This window comes from Scyliorhinus torazame, chromosome 16 (assembly GCF_047496885.1).
Source record: "Scyliorhinus torazame isolate Kashiwa2021f chromosome 16, sScyTor2.1, whole genome shotgun sequence".
NCBI lineage: Eukaryota > Metazoa > Chordata > Chondrichthyes > Carcharhiniformes > Scyliorhinidae > Scyliorhinus > Scyliorhinus torazame.
Genome location: NC_092722.1, coordinates 60,738,462 through 60,759,084, shown reverse-complemented (window position 1 = coordinate 60,759,084; position 20,623 = coordinate 60,738,462). Strand labels below are relative to the sequence as shown.

The 20,623-nt window shown below is 46.1% G+C and overlaps 1 protein-coding gene across 4 annotated transcripts in view; it reads right to left on the bottom strand.

Annotated features, from left to right (window-relative positions):
• The window catches only part of usp48 (ubiquitin specific peptidase 48), a 198,459-nt gene that overhangs the window by 39,843 nt on the left and 137,993 nt on the right, over window positions 1-20,623 (bottom strand). For all 4 annotated transcript variants that reach the window (XM_072478568.1, XM_072478566.1, XM_072478565.1 and 1 more), the window contains 2 exons: window positions 18,750-18,824; window positions 4,868-4,992 (listed from right to left, as the gene is read on the bottom strand). In XM_072478568.1, coding sequence (XP_072334669.1) covers window positions 4,868-4,992; window positions 18,750-18,824 — 200 coding nt within the window. The remainder of the gene's footprint in view (window positions 1-4,867; window positions 4,993-18,749; window positions 18,825-20,623) is intronic.

The window sequence follows — 20,623 nt, the reverse complement described above, 5'->3', positions numbered from 1 at the left end:
TCCGGGTGCTCCGGTTTCCTCCCACAGACCAAAGATGTGCAGATTAGGTGGATTGGCTGTGCAAAATTGCCCTTAGTGTCCAAATACAGTTAGGTGGGATTATGGGGATAGGGTGGAGGTGTGGGGATAGGGTGGAGGTGTGGGGTTAGGGTGGAGGTGTGGGGTTAGGTAGGGTGCTCTTTCCAAGGGCCGTGCAGACTCGATGGGTCAAATGGCCTCCGTCTGCACTTTAGATTTTATGAAATAGGAGATTTACTAAAATGATAGAAGGGGGTGAGGGGTTTCAGTCATGCGGTGAGACTGGAGAAGCTGAATTTATACTGCTTGGTAAACAAATGATTTAACCAAGTTGTTCAAAACCTTGAGGAATTTTGCTAAAGCAAGTAAAACAACCAGGAGGGAGATGAGATTTTATGTGGCAAGTTATGGTGATCTGCAATGCACAGCCTGAGGGGCTGGCAGAAGCAGATTTAGCAGTCACTTCAAAAGGGAATTTGATATATTCTTGAAAAGGAAACTTCTTCAGAGCTCTGAGAGAAGAGCAGGAAACTGGCAATAATTGGATAAAATTCGAAAAGTTAGCACAGGCACCACAAGCCAAATGGACGATTCCTACCCTGTAAAAGTCTAATTGCATAGTCTGAAATTATATACAAGTAATTCCAAAAGATCAAAAACCGTGACCTTTAATTATACTTCATTTCCTGCAAAAAAATCAATTGTAGGAGTGGTGTAGAGGCGCTTAACAGAACTCAGAAGACAGGATAGGGTATAAAAGAAGAAATAATGGAAGCTTATCAGAAAGATACGGCAATAATCATGGGGGATTTTAATCTACATATGGACTGACAAATCAGATTGCCAAAGGTAGTATTAATGAAGAATTCATAGAATATTTTTAGGTTAGTTTCGTCAAACAGCACATTCTGGAGCCAACCTGAGCAGGCTATACGGGACCTGGTAATGTGCAATGATCTCACAGTAAAGGTACCCTCGGTAGCAGTGACCATAATATGATTGACCTTCCCATTCAGTTTGAGGGAGAGAGGAATGGGTTTCAGACTAGTATTTCAAATTTAAATAAGGGGAAATATGAGGGCATGAAAGCAGAGCTAACTAAAGTGAACTGGCAGATGAAGTTAAGAGATAGGTCAATAGAGATGCACAGGCAGACATTTAATGGGATATTTCATAATACACAGAATAGATACAATTCCAAAAGGTGGATCCACCATCCCTGTTAAACTAAAAAATATTTTAAAAAACAGAATATCAAACAAAGAAAAAGCATATAATTATGCAAAGTCAGGTAGCAGATCATCAGAAGTTTGGACAGAATATACAAAATAGCGAAGAACGACTAAAAGATTAAGAGGGAAAAATTAGAGCACGAGAGAAAGCTGGCTAGAAATATAATAATAACAATCTTTTATTCTCACAAGCATGAAGTTACTGTGAAAAGCCCCTAGTCGCCTGTTTGGGTAAGCTGGTGCAGGAATTGAACCTGCGCTGCTGCATTACAAACCAGCTGTCCAGTCCACTGAGCTAAACCAGCCCTATCAGATGGTAAGAGGTTCTATCGATAATTTAAAGAGGTAACAAAGCGAGTGTTGGTCCTATAGAAGTGAACCTGGGGAATTAATGGAAAATAAGAAGATGGGAGATATTTTAGAGGATACAAGTAACATCCCAGAAATAGCTTCAGGAAATGGAGGGGAGGGGAGGAACTCAAGATATTTACAATCACTAGGGATGTGGTACTGAGCAAATTGTTGGAACTGCAGGCTGACAAGTTCCTGGATCCTGATGGACTCAATGCTAGGGTTTTAAAGAAGTGTCTAGTGAGACAGTTAGCTTTAATTTTCCAAAATTCCCTTGATTCAGGTAAGGTTCCATTAGATTGGAAAATAGTTACTGTAGCTCCTATTTCAAAAAGGGAGAGAGAAAGCAGGAAACTACAGGCCAGTTAGCCGAACATCTGTGATAAGGAAAGTGTTAGAAATTATTATTAAATACATTACTGCAGGGCATTTAGAAGCATTCAAGACAATCAGGCAGAGTCAGCAAGGCTTTGTGAAAGGGAAATCATGTTTAACCAATTTATTAGGAGTTTTTGAAGGAATCACATATGCTGTGGATAAAGGAGAACTGGTGGATGTATTATACTTAGATTTCCAGAAGGCATTTGATAAGAAGCCACATCAAAGGCTATTACAGAAAATAAAAGCTCATGGTCATATAGGGGGACATATTGGCATAAATAGAAAATTGGCTAGTTAACAGGAAACATACCCTAGGATAAAGTCCATTGGACCTGGCAACTGGTCAACCTGCAGTTTCAACCATTTGCTCAGTACCACATCCCTAGTGACTGTTATTTTTCTTGAGTTCCTCCTTCTTGTCCATTTCCTGAAGCTATTTCTGGGATGTTTCTTGTATCCTCTGTAGTGAAGACCAAAGCAAAATATCTTCCATTTCCTTATTTTCCATTATTAATTGGCATAAATGGGTCTTTTTCTGGTTGACAGGATGTGACGAATGGTGTGCCACAGGGATCAGTTCTGAGGGCCCAACTTTTTACAATTCATATAAATGAATTGTATTAAGGAACTGAAGATGCGGTTGCTAAATTTGCTAATGACACAAGGATAGCAATAGATTATTGATTAATTGATTGATTCATGGTTTAGGTGCTAATTCAATGCATAGCTAAAGAGTGAAATTTTTGAAGATGCTTGACTGTGAAACTAGAGTCATTGTTTGAGATAATGAATCAACTGAACTCTTAGTGTCCTGTGAAAACGTAGACATTGTTTCAGTGAATGTTTCATACAATGAATAGACTATTGTATTTCAGTGCATTTAGCATTAAGAATGTATCAACTAATTAGTTACAGCAAGGTTTATAGCCAGCAGTGGCAGGAGAAGCCTATTTTCATGAGGCTGTGCACGTAGACACTGAATTAACTTTGATGGACACCAGTAAATCTTAAGTATTGCCCAATGTTTAATTAATAAATCACCCTCTAAGTAACAGACATCTATTTGAACAAATCAGGAGGTCTGAGCTGAGAATTAGAAACCAATGAGAGTACATGAGGGATTAGACCATCGCTAAGGATTTCAAAGTCACCCCCTGAATTCCTGCCTTCCTGGATTCATGAATCATCCCATTTGTTTTTTTTTAAAAAAGGGATTTCTTTATGCTTTTATGTTTAATGATTTCCTTTGCCATGTGTTTGACCAACTCATGTATTGCTTGATATTTTGCTTCTAACTTTTGATTTAGTTCGTATGCAAGTGTATAAAATGAATAATTAGCAATAAAGTTGTATTTCTGACACCTTTAATCAACCGGACAATCGAGTCTTATTAGAAGGTAAAACAAGAGTTCCCACAGTTAGGTAAGGCGGCAAGTTGTGAAGAGAACATAAGGATGCTACAAAAGGATAGACAGGTCAAATGAATGGGCAAAGATCTGGATAATGAGTATAATGTGAGAAAGTGTAAAATTGTCAATTTTGGCAGGAAGAATTAAGAAAGCATATTATTTAAAAGAGTTGGGAGTGCATGATACCCTAGTGCATGAATCACAAAAGGTCAGGATACAGGTGCAACAAGAGTAGCAAAGCAATCGAGGGATACAAACACACAAATCACAAAGTAGCTACACGTGTTAATATGATCATTAAAAAGCAAATAAAACCCCACGGTTCATTATAAGTGGGATGGAATTAAAAAGCAGAAAAAATGCATTAAACATGTGTAAACCCCTCACGAGGGCGAGGTTGAGCCGATTCTTTGAAGAGTAGAAGGTGTGTGTGAACGTTGCAGGGGGGGGGGGTCCCGCTAATCACTTTCATATGTTTTGATCCTGTCCAAAGCTAGAGGATTACCGGAAGGAGGTTTTTAGGGTAATTTCTAAAGTAGTGCACGTGAAACTGGACCCGGGCCCCCGGGAGGCCATATTCGGGGAGTCGGACCAGCCAGGGTTGGAAACGGGTGCGGAGGCAGATGTCGTAGCCTTCGCCTCGTTGATCGCCTGAAGGCGGATCCTGATGGGTTGGAGTGCAGCCTCTCCACCCTGTGCCCTGACGTGGCGGGGGGGATCTGTTGGAATTCTTGACTCTTGAGAAGGTTAAGTTTGAACTGAGGGAAAGGATGGAGGGGTTCTACAATTCATGGGCATTATTCATTATGCACTTTCAAGAACTGAATAACATCGAACATTAGTTGGGGGGGGCGGTGGTGGGAGGGTTGAGGGGGAGGGGGACGATGGGTGTTAATGGCGGCCATGGGTGATTCCTGATCCCTTTTTGTTAGTTGGTTATGTGAACATGTGGGCGAATGTTTTGGGTTTGGTGGGAGGATGGGATCGGTGTTGTTGATGTGGGGATTGACATATTTGTTACTGATTATTGTTTATTGTTGGTGGGTGTAAATTTGGGAGAAAATGTGAAAAAGGAGAATAAAGAAATATTTTTTTTAAAACATGTATAAACCTTTGGTTAGACCATGCTCTGGGAAGTGGGCACAACCCTTGGTTAGGCCATGCTCTGGGCAGTGGGCGTGATTCTCGTTTCTACATAATGAAAAGGGTATAGAGGCACTGCAGAAGGTGCAATCAAATTTACAAAAATGTTGCCAGAATTGAGAGGTTATGCTGAATAGGAAAGATGAAGGACTTGAAAACAAAGGTATAGAAAAGACTTTACCATTTTTGACTTGCTGTCTAACATGACTGATTAATTGCGTTGTCCTCTTAGAAGGAACCATCTATCACACTATGCATGAAACAAACCAATACTATTTATAATAATCAAATAGAAGTTGATTTATATATTTTTAAAATCGGCTATGCCATTACCTGACACTGTACACAAGGCGAGTGATAATGCGGAAACTCAGGGGATTTTGGGAAATAAGCCTTTAGTCGATGCCACGTTTCAAGAGACACGAGCCTTCTTTCAGTTTCGGATGTGCATAAGTCTCCTGTTGAAAAGAATAATGAATTATTAAACCTCACCTGGCTAAATTACAATTTATCTGGCTAAATTACAAACAGAGTGATTTTTTTGACCCTTGACAACTCAAAATCCTCAAGTGTCAGATGCCCCTGGGTAGCAGATATAGGAGTCATCCTGGGTCATCCTACACATCCTGGGACAAAATGTCAATTCACATTTCTCAGATCCTTACTCTGGAAGCATTAAGTTTTACCTCACGTATTTATCCAGTCATGTTTATAAGATAAGAACTAGGAGCAGGAGTAGGCCACCTGGCCCGCTCCGCATTCAATAAGATCATGGCTGATTTTTTGTGGACTCAGCTCTACTTGCCCGCCCACTCATCGTAACCTTTTATTCCTTTACTGTTCAAAAATCTATCTATCTTTGCCTTAAAAACATTTAACGAGGTAGCCTCGACGGCTTCACTGGGCAGGGAATTCCACAGATTCACGACCCTTTGGGCGAAGAAGTTCATCCTCAATTCAGTTCTAAATCTGCTCTCCCTTATTTTGAGGCTCTGCCTCCTAGTTGTAGTTTCACCCGCCAGTGGAAACACCCTCCCTGCTTCTATCCTATCTAATCCCTTCATAATTTTATATGTTTCTAGAAGATCCCCCTCATTCTTTGAAATTCCAATGAGTATAGTCTCAGTCTCCTTAGTTTCTCCTCATAGTCTCCTTACCTGGACGTACAGGTGTTGGAGGGTGTGCATAGGAGATTCACTAGGTTAATCCCAGAGTTGAGGGGGTTGGATTACGAGGAGAGGTTGAGTAGACTGGGACTATACTTGTTGGAATTTAGAAGGATGCGGGGGGATCTTATAGAAACATATAAAATTATGAAGGGAATAGATAGGATAGATGCGGGGAGGTTGGTTCCACTGGCGGGTGAAATAGATTATGAGAGTAAACTGGCTCAGAATATAAAAAGATAGTAAAAGTTTCTACAAATATATAAAACAAAAAAGAGGGTCATTTAGAGGATGAGAAGGGAGATTTAATAATGGGAGATGAGGAAATGGCTGAGGAACTGAGCAGGTTTTTTGGTTCGGTCTTCACAGTGGAAGACACAAATAACATGCCAGTGACTGATGGAAATGAGGCTTTGCCAGGCGAGGACCTTGAGACGATTGTTATCACTAAGGAGGTAGTGATGGGCAAGCTAAGGGGGCTAAAGGTAGACAAGTCTCCTGGCCCTGATGGAATGCATCCCAGGGTACTAAAAGAGATGGCTAGGGAAATTGCAAATGCACTAGTGATAATTTACCAAAATTCACTAGACTCTGGGTGGTCCCGGCGGATTGGGAAATTAGCAAACGTGACACCGCTGTTTAAAAAAAGGAGGTAGGCAGAAAGCGGGTAATTATAGGCCAGTTAGCTTAACTTTGGTGGTAGGGAAGATGCTGGAATCTAACATCAAGGAAGAAATAGCAAGGCATCTGGATGGAAATTGCCCCATTGGACAGACGCAGTACAGGTTCGTAAAGGGCAGGTCTTTCCTAGCTAATTTAGTTAAATTTTGTGAGGACGTTACCAGTGCAGTAGACAACGAGGAGCCAATGGATGTGGTATATCTGGATTTTCAGAAAGCTTTTGACAAGGTGCCACACAAAAGGTTGCTGCATACGATAATGATGCATGGCATTAATGGTAAAGTAGTAGCATGGATAGAGAATTGGCTAATTAATAGAAAGCAAAGAGCGGGGATTAATGGGTGTTTCTCTGGTTGGCAATCAGTAACTAGTGGTGTCCCTCAGGGATCAGTGTAGGGCCCACAATTGTTCACAATTTACATAGATGATTTGGAGTTGGGGACCAAGTGCAATGTGTCTAAGTTTGCAGACGACACTAAGATGAGTGGTAAAGCAAAAGGTGCAGAGGGTACTGGAAGTCTACAGAGAGATTTGGATAGTTTAAGTGAATGGGCTAGGGTATGGCAGATGGAATACAATGTTGACAAATGTGAGGTTATCCATTTTGGTAGGAATAACAGCAAAAGGGATTATTATTTAAATGATAAAATATGAAAACATGCTGCTGTGCAGAAGGACCTGGGTGTCCTAGTGCATGAGTCACAAAAAGTTAGTTCACAGGTGCAACTGGTGATTAAGGCGGCAAATGGAGTTTTGTCCTTCATTGTTAGAGGGATGGAGTTTAAGTCTAGGGAGGTTATGCTGCAACTATATACAGTGTTAGTGAGGCCACAGCTGGAGTATTGTGTTCAGTTTTGGTCTCCATAACTGAGAAAGGACTGGAGGGTGTACCGAGGAGATTCACTAGGTTAATCCCAGAGTTGAGCGGGTTGGATTACGAGGAGAGGTTGAGTAGACTGAGACTGTACTCGTTGGAATTTAGAAGGATGCGGGGGGAATCTTATAGAAACATATAAAATTATGAAGGGAATAGATAGGATAGATGCGGGCAGGTTGTTTCCACTGGCGGGTAAAAGCAGAACTAGGGGGCATAGCCTCAAAATAAGGGGAAGTAGATTTAGGACTAAGCTTAGGAGGAACTTCTTCACCCAAAGGGTTGTGAATTTATGGAATTCCCTGCCCAGTGAAGCAGTTGAGGCTCCTTCATTAAATGTTTTCAAGATAAAGATAGATAGAAGAATAAAGGGTTATGGTGTTCGGGCAGTAAAGTGGTTTTGAGTCCACAAAAAAAACAGCCATGATCTCATTGAATGGCGGAGCAGGCTCGAAGGGCCAGATGGCCTACTCTTGCTCCTAGTTCTTATGTTCTTTATAAGCTAATCCTCTCAACTCCGGAATCAACCTAGTGAATCTCCTTTGCAACCCTTCTAGTGCCAGTACATCCTTTTTCAAGTAAGGAGACCAAAACTGTACACAATACTCCAGGTGTGGCCTCACAAGCATCCTATTAGCTGCAACATAACCTCCCTGCTTTTAAACTCCATCCCTCCAGCAATGAAGGACAAAATTCCATTTGGCTTCTCAATTACTTGCTACACCTGCAAACCAACTTTTTACAATTCATGCGCAAGGACACCCAGGTCCCTCTGCACAGCAGCGTGCTGTAATTTATTACCATTTAAATAATAGTTTATTTTGTTTTTATTTCTACCAAAATGGATGACCTCACATTTATCAACGTTGAACTCCAGACCCTTGTCCACTCACTTAAACTATCTGTATCAGTCTGCAGACTTTCAGTGTCCTCTGCACACTTGGCTCTACCACTCAACTTAATGTCATCTGCGAACTTAAACACATTGCACTTGGTCCCCAACTCCAGATCATCTATGTAAATTGTGAACAATTGCGGACCAGAAAAACACCCATTTAACCCCACTCTTTGCTTTCTGTCAGTTAACCAATCCTCTATCCATGCTAATATATTATCCTTAACTCCATGCACCTTTATCTTATGCAGCAGCCTTTTGTACAGCACCTTGTCAAATGCCTCTGGAAATCAAGATACACCACATTCACCGGTTCCCCATTGTCCACCTCGCTTGTTATGTTCTCAAAGAATTCCACTAAATTAGTCAAACATGACCTGCCTTTCATGAACTCATGCTGCATCTGCCCAATGGGACAATTTCTATCCAGATGTCTCACTATTTCATCCTTAATGATAGATTCAAGCATTTTCCCTACTACAGAAATTAAGCTAACCGGCCTATAGTTACCCGCCTATTATGTGCCTTCTTTTTTAAACAGTGGCGTCACATTTGCTGTTTTCCCAATCTGCCGGAACCGCCTCAGAGTCCAGCGAATTTTGGTAAATTACCACGAGCGCATTTGTTATTTCCCCCGCCACCTCTTTTAGTACCCAGGGATGCATTCTATCAGGGACAGGAGACTTGTCTACCTTTAGCCCTATTAGCTTGCCCAACACTACCTCCTTAGTGACAATGATCGTTTCTAGGTCCTCACCTGCCATAGCCTCCTTGCCAACAGTTTTTGGCATGCTATTTGTGTCTTCCACTGTGAAGCCCGACACAAAATACCTGTTCAATGCCTCAGCCATTTCCTCATTTCTCATTATTAAATCCCCCTTCTCATCCTCTAAAGGACCAATGTTTACCTTAGCTACTTTTTTTTGTTTTATATATTTGTGGAAACCTTTGCTTTCTGTTTTTATATTTTGAGCTAGTTTACTCTCATAAACTATCTTACTTCTCTTTATTGCTTTTTCATGGCTTTCTGTTGACCGTTAAAAGATTTCCCAATCCTCTAGCTCCCCACTAATCTTTGCCACTTTGTATGCCTTTTCTTTCAATTTGACAATCTCCTTTGTTTCCTCACATCCATGGCTGATTATCCTTTTTCCTACAGTCCTTCCTTTTTAACTGGTGTATACCTTTTCTGAGCACTGTGAAAAATCTCTTTGAAAGTCCTCCACTGTTCCTTAATTGTCGCACCACAAAGTCTTTGCTCCCAATCTACCCTTGCCAACTCCTCCCTCATCCCATTGTAGTCTCCTTTGTTTAAGCACCAGACATTGGTATTGAATTTTAACTTCTCACACTCCATTTGTATTTTAGGTTCAACCATACTATGATCGCTCCTTCCGAAAGGATCCCTAACTATGAGATCATTAATTATTCCTGTCTCATTGCACAGGACCAGATCTTGGATAGCTTGCTCCCTCGTTGGTTCCATTACATACTGTTCGAGAAAACTAGCGTGGATATATTCTATGAACTCCCCCTCACGGCTGCCCTGACCCACCTGGTTCGACCAAACGACATATAGATTAAAATCTGACTTCCGGTAGAGCTCTGTAGGGGGAAGACGGGGCAGCTCCCGCTAAAGGATTAAACTTTCAGGGTTTTTTCTTTTATTTGTTTAGTCCCGGGAGTATTTTTATTCTTGTGAAAAGAAAGAACACACGCAGCGTCCCCCCGAATATTTTTTTTTTTTTTAAAAGGAGCGTGAGGAACTGGAGCCGGAAACTCAAACGGCCGAGGAGAGTCACGCCCCCGAACAGAACTAGCGCCTAAGAGCGCAAGCCTGCGAGCCAGTCCGACCGAGCCACCCCCACACAGCAGAACATTGGTGGCAGAAGAGCAGCGGCTGCCCGGACCGCGAAGCCAGAGACTCCAGCAGGGCCAACGAGCAGGATGTGAGAGAGATAGAGAGAGAGAGATAGAGAGAGAGAGAGAGAGGGGACACCCGCCCCCCAAACAGACCGCCAGTGACCACGTGGTGAGCGGCGAGACAAAGAGGGACTCCAGTCCGCACCAGGAAACTTCTCCCCCAAACCCAATGGACCCAGTGAAAAGGAAGGGAAAAAAAGAGAAGGGGAAAAAAATAAAAGTAAATAAATAAATAAAGAGATAAGGAAAGAAAGAAAGGAAGGTAACCAACCGCAAACCCCCCCAACCCAACAAAAAAAAAAAAAAAAAAGGGAAACCCGAATCCAAGGCAGACCCAGCGAGAGCAGAGGAGTGGGGGAAGTAAGACAACCCCAGGGTAACAGCAGCTGGGAAAGCAAGAGAGACAGACAGATGGCTGGAGGAAAGAAAACCACCAAGGTGAAGGGACATTAAGACGCAAGCGGCGGCAGCAGCGAGGGTAAGGCGCATGAGCGGCGGTCGCGCAGGCAGGCGGCCCCACAAGACGAGACGGAGGTACAGGCGAGCCTGAAAGGGAAAACGATGGCGGACCAAGCAGCGGAGCGTGAGCAAGACGCAGCGACCAGCATAAAGGAGGCGCACTGGGCGGAGCTCCAAGCAATGATGAAGGAAACGACGCACAAAATGCAGCAGACCATCGAAGGCCTGGAAAGGGAAGTGAAGGCGCAGAAAAAAACGATTCTGGAGTTGGAGAGGGCCGTCTCGGACCAGAGCTACAACCCTAGAAGCAGAGGTCAAAAGGTTAGTAACAGCCCAGGGGAGCCTAAGAGGGAAAGTGGAGGACCAGGAAAATAGGTCCAGACGGCAGAACATTAAAATAGTGGGTCTGCCAGAGGGGATAGAGGGCAGTGACCCAAAAGGCTATATCGCCCAAATGATAGGCAAGCTTGTGGGAAAGGAGGTATTCCCAAACCCGCCAGAAATAAACAGGGTGCACAGGTCGCTCCGGCCCAAGCCCAAAGCCAGGTAATAGCCCAGAGCAATTATTGCGAAGCTGCACCAGTTCCAAGACCGGGAGAGAATCCTAAAGTGGGCCCGGCAAACGAAACAGAGCATGTGGGAAGGGAAGACCATAAGGGTGTATCAGGACATTGGGGCGGACCTAGCCAAAAAAACGGCTGAATTCAACAAAGCGAAATCAGCACTGCATAAAAGCAAGGTAAAATTTGGAGTGTTATTCCCGCCCAAACTCTGGGTAACATTTGAGGGGAAAGAACTGTATTTTAACACCCCAGCGGCGGCTGATGAGTTTGTTAGAGTGAACAAACTGGGGGAGGAGCACAGCAACCGTGATGAAAGACATGGGGATGGAAAAGGAAGGGAAGACAGACCGCAAACAAGGACAATGGACTCATGAACTGTGCACATGTCTGTTATGCTTTGCGCAGGACTGTGCTGTCTTGTTTGAGCTTGTCGCCTCTCTCAATGCAATGGGGGGGGACGGGGGGGTGGGGGGACCCATGGAGAGTCTTGCACCCGGGAGAAAAGGAGTGAGGGAAATGAGGATGAGGAAAGCAAACAGGAGGGCGAGACAAGGGCCAGTCGGAGAAAGGTTCAACAGGGCCAGAACTGGGTGAATACTGGGGGGAGGGCCGCCGTACTAGCGAGGAGGGCCAGCACGGGCGGGCAGGAAGGAAGGAGGGCCGCGGCGCCCCTCTCAGGGGAGGGGGAGCGCCTGGCACAAGGAGGGGAGGGGGGCAGAAGAGGACAGGGGCTTTTGGGGGGGGGGGGGGGGGGGGGGAAGAGAGGAGTCTGGGGGAAAACGCAGAACAGAACAGAAGCAAAGAGAAGGGTGAGATAGTGAAGCAGTACAGGCATAGGCCTCGGCGGGCATGGAGCAGGGCGAGGAACCAAGAGGGCGCCGCAAACAGCCACTCGAGCGGGCATCAGGGCGGAGGGAGACCCCGGAGCGCAAGGGCACACCCATGTGGCGTACACACAGCTGGTGGCCACATTGGGTGCCCCCTGGGCAAAGGGAAGCCCCTGAGCGCTGGGGCCCGACCCCATGGTGAGAGCAGTGACCCTGGCCATTTTGGACGGCCCCCTAGCAAATGGAAACCCCGGAATGTAGGGGCGCGCCCACCAGGTAAGTATGGGTGATCCAACAGGACCGGGGGGTCAGAAACCCCCCACCAGGATACCTGGCCCTCCTCGCTAGTACGGCGGCCCTCCTCCCAGTATTCGCCCAGTTCTGGCCCGGTTTAACCTTTCTCCTGCTGGCCCTTGTCTCTCCCTCCTGTTTGCTTTCCTCACCCTCATTTCCCTCACTCTCTCCCCCCCCATTGCATTGAGAGAGGAGACAAGCTCTGAAACAAGACAGCACAGTCCCACGCAAGGCATGACAGACATGTGCACAGTTCATGAGTCCATTGTCCTTGTTTGTGGTCTGTCTTCTGCTCTTTGTTCTGGTTTTCCCTTCCTTTTCCATCCCCATGTCTTTCATCGCGGTTGCGTGTGCTCCTCCCCCAGTTTGTTCGCTCTAACGAACTCACCAGCCGCCGCTGGGGTATTAAAATACAGCTCTTTCCCCTCAAATGTTACCTGGAATGTAAGGAGACTCAACGGCCCAGTAAAAAGATCCAGAGTGTTCGCCCACCTAAGAAGCCTAAAAGCAGACATAATCTACCTACAAGAGACACACCTGAGGGAGAAGGTCCGATTGCTGGTAATGAAGGGCTGGGTGGGCCAGACGTATAACTCATGCTACGGGACGAGGGCTGGCAATATTAATCAGCAAAAAGACAAGGTTTACGGGAACCAAGACAGTTACGGACCCAGGGGGAAGGTACATCAATGTCAGCGGTGCCCTGGAAGGTGCACCTGTCGTACTGGTAAATGTGTACACTCCCAACTGGGACTCAGGATTCATAAAGAAGGCCATGACAGAAATCCCCGACCTTGACACACACAGACTGATTATGGGGGACGACTTTAACTGCGCGCTGGACCCACTAACCGACCGATCAAACCCCAGAACGGGGAAAACGTTTGGCATGGCTAGGGACCTTCATGGAACAGATGGGGGCGGTGGACCCATGGAGAGTCTTGCACCCGGGAGAAAAGGAGTTCTCGTTCTTTTCGCAGGTGCACAAGGTATACACCCGTATTGATTTATTTGCGGTGGGGAAATCGGTGCTTCCGGAGCTCACGGGAACAGACGACTCCGTGATCGTTATCTCCGACCACGCTCTACATTATATGGATGAGGTTAGAGACAGGCCAGGCCCAGCGCCCCACATGGAGGCTGGACACGGACCTCCTGGCCAACAAGGTCTTTTGCCAACAAATATCGTAGGCCATAGGCGATTACGTTAGTAACAACCAAAACGGGGAGGTCTCACCCTCCACGTTTTGGGAGGCACTGAAGGCCGTGATCAGAGGAGTGATCATAGCCTACAAGGCAAGTAGAGATAGGGAAGAGAGGGTGGCCAGGCAACAGCGAGTGGACTCCATCCTGGAAGTTGATAGAAGATACTCCAAGGCCCCGACCGTAGAGCTGCTGGCGGAGAGGAAAAAGCTGCAAATGGACTTTAACCTGCGTTCCACTAGAAAAGCAGTGTACCGACTCCGCCAGACACAGGGGACGTTCTACGAACATGGAGACACGGCTGGCCGACTATTGGCTCACCAGCTGAGAAAGCAGGCAGCCACAAGGGAAATAGTGCAGGTTAAGGATAGCAGAGGCAGACTGGTAACAGAGCCAAAGGAGGTCAATAGGGCATTCGAGAACTTCTACCGGAGACTGTACACCTCCGAGCCCCCCGACGGGGATGCGGGAATGAAACAGTTCCTAGACAGACTGGAACTACCAGTGATGGGGGAAGACAGACGGGGGGAGCTGGAAGCACCAATAGACCTGGGAGAAATTATGGAGAGCATCAGCTCCATGCAGGCGGGGAAGGCACCGGGACCCGACGGGTTCCCGATGAACTTCTACAAAAAATTTGCACCAGTCCTGGCCCCACACCTAAGGGACATGTTCGCGGACTCACTGGCAGGGGGCACTCTGCCCCAACGCTAGTGCAGGCCACAATCTCACTAATACCCCAAAAAGATAAAGATCTGACGGAATGTGGATCATACAGACCCATTTCACTGCTGAACGTGGATGCGAAAATACTCACAAAGGTCCTGGCCAAAAGGCTGGAGGGCTGTGTACCAGAGGTGGTCGCAGAGGACCAAACAGGCTTTGTCAAGGGTAGGCAGCTCACAGCGAACATTAGGCGGCTGCTGAACGTAATAATGACTCCCTCTGCGGAGAGAACACCAGAGGTGATCGTCTCCCTGGACGCAGAAAAGTCGAATGGAGCTCACTCCTCGAGATACTGGAACGGTTTGGGCTAGGTGTGGGATTCACCGCCTGGGTGAGACTCCTGTACAACGTCCCAAAGCGAGTGTCCGAACTAACACCACCAGCTCTGAATAATTCCAGCTACAGAGAGGAACAAGACAGGGCTGCCCCCTGTCCCCACTCTTGTTCGAACCCCTGGCGATAGCCCTGCGGGACACAAAAAGCTGGAAGGGAATCCATGAGGAGACAGAGAGCACAGAGTCTCACTCTATGCAGATGACCTGCTCCTCTATGTCTCGAAGCCACAGGAGGGACTGATGGTAATGCTGCAAATACTGAAAGAGTTTGGAACCTTCTCGGGCTACAAATATAACCTGGGCAAAAGAGAGACATTCCCAGTGAACCCAAAAGGTGGAGGGACGGAGCTGAAGGGGCTCCCGTTCAAAATGGCCCAGAACAGATTCCGTTACCTGGGAATCGAAATAGCCAGAGACTGGACACAGATCCACAAGTGGAATCTGACCAGCCTGGTGGAGGAAGTAAGAAAGGACCTTCAACGGTGGGGCTCACTCCCACTCTCTCTGGTGGGAAGAGTGCAGACGATCAAGATGAACGTACTGCCAAGGTTCCTCTTCCTGTTTAGATCTAGCCCGATCTTCATCCCCAAGGCCTTTTTCCAAAACATAGACAGTCTAATCATGGCGTTTGTCGGGGGGGCAAGAACCTGAGAATTCCCAAACCGACACTGCAAAGAGGGAAAGTCAGAGGCGGCCTGGCTCTACCGAATCTATAATATTACCACTGGGCAGCAACGGCAGAAAGAGTGAGGGGATGGGTACAAGAACCTGACACAGATTGGGTACAAATTGAGGAGGCATCCTGTAAAGGAACGACCCTCTAGGCCCTGGCCACAGCAGCACTCCCATCCACCTCAAGGTACACAACGAGCCCAGTGGTAGCGGCCACGCTGAGAACGTGGACCCAGCTGAGACAGCACTTCGGGATAAGCAAAATGTCCCTTATGGCCCCCATCTGCGGCAATCACAGATTCCCCCCCAGCCATGCTAGATACCACTTTCAAAAGATGGAGGCGGGGCGGGGGCACACTGACAGTCGGGGACTTCTACGTAGGGCGCAGACACTGGACGAACTGACGAGGAAGTGGAAACTAGAAAGAGGACAGGAATTGAGACACCTTCAAATAAAGCACTTCCTCCGCAAAGAGACAGTAGGGTACCCCAGGGCCCCAGAAAGCACACTACTAGAGGACCTGATAGGCACAGGCAGCGAGAAGGGGTGGCTAAGTGGGAAAATATACAGACAGCTACTGGACAAAGCCCGAACACCACTGGACAGGACCAGACAAAAATGGGAGGACAAACTGGGGACAGAGGTAGGATGGGGACTCTGGGGAGAAGCACTGAGCAGGGTGAGCTCCACCTCCTCCTGCGCAAGGCTAAGCCTAATGTAGCTCAAAGTGGTGCACAGAGCGCACCTGATCAGAACCCGAATGAGCAGGTTCTTCCCGGAGGTGGAGGACAAATGTGAGCGGTGCCAGAGGGGCCCGGCTACCACACCCACATGTTTTGGGCTTACCCCAAGCTTGCTGGGTTCTGGACAGCCTTCTCCAAGGCAATGTCCAAGGTTGTGGGGGTGAGGGTGAAGCCATGCCCAATAGTGGCAAACTTCGGAATATCGGAGCAGCCAGAGTTACACATGGGGAAGGGGGCCAACGCCCTTGCTTTCGCTTCCCTAATCGCACGCCGGAGAATCCTGCTCGGCTGGCGATCGGCAGCACCACCCAAAGCTGCAGACTGGCTCGCTGACCTCTCAGAATTTCTCCTTCTGGAGAAGATTAAGTACGCCACACGAGGGTCAGAGGAAGGCTTCCTGGATACTTGGAGGCAGTTCGTCGGCCTGTTCCAAAACCTGTTCGAGGCCAGCAACGAGGAGTAAGCCTTAAGAGGAAGGGTGGTGAAACCAATGGGTTGGGAGGGGGGGGATATCACAGACCAATCCAGAGGGCAGCGAAATGTACGTAGTTAGTCAAATGAAGGGCAAAACAAACCTCTCTGTAAAATAAAGCAAATTAGCGCGGGCAAGAAAAATGTAATGTATATAAGTAACAACTGTTTATAAATATGAGAAAAGCCAATAAAAAGATTTTCAAAAAAAAGATAGATTAAAATCCCCCATAATTGCTGTTCCATTTTTACAATGCATCGTTATTTTTTTTGTTTATTGCCCATCCCACCGTGATATTGTTATTTGGTGGCCTATGGCCTACGCATATCAGTGACCGTTTCTCCTTACTATTTATAATTTCCACCCAAATGGATTCATCCTTTTTCTCCATCGAACCTACCGCCCTGATGTCATCCTTAAATATCAGAGCTACACCACCTCCCTTACCTTCCTGCCTGTCCTTCCGAATAGTCTGATACCCCTGGATATTTAACTCCTAGTCATGACCATCCTCCATCATGTCTCTGTAATGGCCACTAAATCATAGTCATTTGTGATGATTTGAGCCGTCAACTCATTTAACTGGTTTCAAATGTTACGAGCATTCAAGTAACGTGCCGTTATGTTTGTTTTAATACCTTCTTTTTGAATCCCAACACCTCCATGAATAACATCTTCGGAATTTTTCATAACTTTCCATGTAGTTGAACCCACCTCCCCATGCGATAACCTGCTGCTTTGCTTCACATTAACCATTTCACTTCCTGTAGTGTTACCCTTCCCTTCCCCCCACTTGCTAGTTTAAAGTCCTTGAGGCCATCCTATTTATCTTTTTCGCTAGAACACTGGTCCCAGATCGGTTCAGATGGAGAGCGTTCCAACGGTACAGATCCCTCCTGTTCCAGCATTGATGCCAATGCCCCATGAAATGAAACCCCTCCTTCCCGAGCCACGAGTTTACTTCCCTAATTTTCTCATCCCTATGTCAATTCGCACGTGGCTCGGGTAGTAATCCAGAAACAGTTCCTATTTTTAAATTTAGTTCCTGATAATCCCCCAACAGATCCTCTTTCCTAATCTTGCCTGTTGTTTGTCCCAACGTGGACCACAACACTGGATCCTCCCCCTCCCGCTCCAATATCCTTTCACCTGGCACCAGGCAGGCAACACACCATGAGGGATTCTCAATCTTGCTTACAAAGGATGCCATCTATCCCCCTAATTATAGAATCCCCTACAATGACAACTTGTCATTTTGCTCCCCCTCGAGTGGCCTCCTGTACCACGGTGCAGCGGTCGGCTAGCTCATCCTCCCTACAGCCCTTTTCCTCATCCACACAGGGCGCAAGTACCTCATACCTGTTGAACCAAGGCTCCTCTGTTCCTGAATAAGGATCCCTCTACCTGCCTTACTTGCAGTCACACTCTGCTGTCCCTGACCACTGACCGAATTTGAGGTACTTAATCTACGGGGTGTGACCGCCTCCAGAAACAAACTGTCCAGGTAACTCTTCCCCTCCCAGATGTGCCAGTGTTTGAAGCTCAGACTCCAACTCATCAACTTTGAGCCGAAGTTCCTCGAGCAACCAACACTTGCTGCAGATGTGGTCACTGCAGCTCACAATGGGATCTGCCAGCTCCCACATTAAACAGCTACTACTCTGAATAAGATTGAGAGACATCCAATCTCTCTCCTTCCATTTTTCTTTCTGATTTGACACTAATTCAGCCTCCTTATTCGTTCCTGTTTCTTGCTCAATCCTTGAATCTCACTGGTTGAGAGGATACACCATTAGTTTCACACTCACTAATGTCCCAGACGTGTTGTTATCTTTGCCATACGATTATCAGCTCATATTTCCAGCCAATTTATGACAAATAATATTTGACCAGAAACAAAAAACAGGGTATACTGTGGGATGCCCCTCTCCAGCAAGATCTGGCCCACTATCATAGATTATCATAGAATTTACAGTGCAGAAGGAGGCCATTCGGCCCATCGAGTCTGCACCGGCTCCTGGAAAGAGCACCCTACCCAAGGTCAACACCTCCACCCTATCCCCACAACCCAGCAACCCCACCCAACACTAAGGGCAATATTTGACACTAAGGGCAATTTATCACGGCCAATCCACCTAACCTGCACATCTTTGGACTGTGGGAGGAAACCGGAGCACCCGGAGGAAACCCACGCACACACGGGGAGGATGTGCAGACTCCGCACAGACAGTGACCCAAGCCGGAATCGAACCTGGGACCCTGGAGCTGTGAAGCAATTGTGCTAACCACCATGCTACCGTGCTGCCCGTGTTTTGTTAACAACTATTTTGTTAAGAAGTAGCCAAAGAGTTAAAAAAAAAAGAAATACATCTCTCACATACCATGTGGACAGACAAGATCTTCATTGAAGTTGAGGTCTTCATCATCATCTTTTTCTCCTGTTAGCTCGTCATCCCCTTCAACAAATTACAATGTTGGATGATTTCCCCAAAACATACACAACAAAAATAAATGTCAAATTACACTAAATAGGCAATGGTTATATATTCAATGAGATTTTGTACATGAGCAGTACAACACATCATAAAGGATAAGAATATAGCCAGAGTCAAAATGAAGTGGCAGTGAGCCACTTAGAATCTTAATAAACACTTCCCAAATCTGTGCACCAAGTTTTGTTACAACAATCATATGATCATAAATCCCTACAGTGTAGGGGGCCATTCGGCCCATCGAGCCCGCGTGACCCTCCGAAAGAGTACCGTACCTAGGCCCATACTCCCACCTAACTTTTAGATACTAAGGGGCAATATTAACATGGCAAATCCATCTAACCTGCACATCTTTGAACTGTGGGAGGAAACCGGAGCACCCGGAAGAAACCCACGCAGTCATGGGGAGAATGTGCAAACTCAGCACAGTCACCCAAGATCGGATTTGAAGCCGGGTCCCTGGCGCTGTGAGGCAGCAGTGCTAACCACTGGACCATCATACCGCCCAATGCTTCTTCCCATTCTGTGAAGGAAGTTCACTGTACTTCTATCAGAGATTAAGGGTCTGAGCCCCACACCAGTACACATAAGCTGGTGATCCAGTAGAGGGAATGTTTTCATGCCGAAAGTGTCATCTTTTCGATGTAACTTTAATGAAATAACTACACTCTGTTCAACTCTGTCCTTGTAATGAAAAAAGACATGACCCTTAAGAAATGGATAAAATGCTTTGGTATTCAAGCAGCAATCATTCCCATGGTCTTCACACAACTACCCAATTGCTTAGGATCATCGAGTTTTGTACACTATACAACTATTTTGAATTACTCTGCTGAACCCATACAAGAAACTGCTCGCATCACAGATCAGCAGTGCTGAACACGGGCTCTCTTACTCCGACACTGAAAAGATCTCCAAGACCTACACAGCTCATTCTGAACTGGTCAATTGTAAACTCAGCACTTTAGTTCCAACCCAAATGATCCCTGTAAACAGATTTCTTGATTGTGATGTATGATGCATGTTCTGTATTAAACTAAATGTTACATACAAAAGGGCTGGGTGACTAAATGATCCGTAGATATTAAGCAAAGTGAACAGACTGCTCCGCCCTCCAGGCTGTTCTCACTTGGATATGCATGCATATATGGAAGCCCAATCCACGTCAGTTTTAGATTTCAGTTTGTGATAAGAGTTCTAGAACATGGGATGCAGCCAAGATAAATGCTTTTAACAGTGAGCCTGGATCATGAGCTCTGAACGTAGCAAGAATGGTTAAATCCTGCTTTTGTTTTAATTTTTGGAGAGAACAATTTATTACTTAGCCTCCCCAGCAAAACCGGGTGGCATTCAGTTAAAATAGTCGTGGGTTGTAATTTTCACCTGTTCTTTTGGGCAGGAATCAAGACACCCGCAAGAAGGCAGCATAATTAGGCTTTCAATATTGAAATCAGGCTCAGATTACATCATTGCAGCCTGACTGCAATTTTAACTTGAGGCCTGCATGGGTAAACATTATGGTCTCACCTGGTAGATCAAAGCAGGAACAAGTGGACTTGTGGCAAAAAACATGTTATATTTTGTGTTTCCTTGTGGACCAGGAGTGTTCCCTCTTTCTACCAGGAAACGGTGGGTCTTCCAAACCTTGGTGTACCCTCCCCCTCCTCTGGCCACAATGCCTCCCCCAAACTCCCTACGCACTTATCTGGCTGCTGGTAATAGTTTCCACAGCAGAGGTCCCCTGTTGCCTGTGGCCCGCTTCT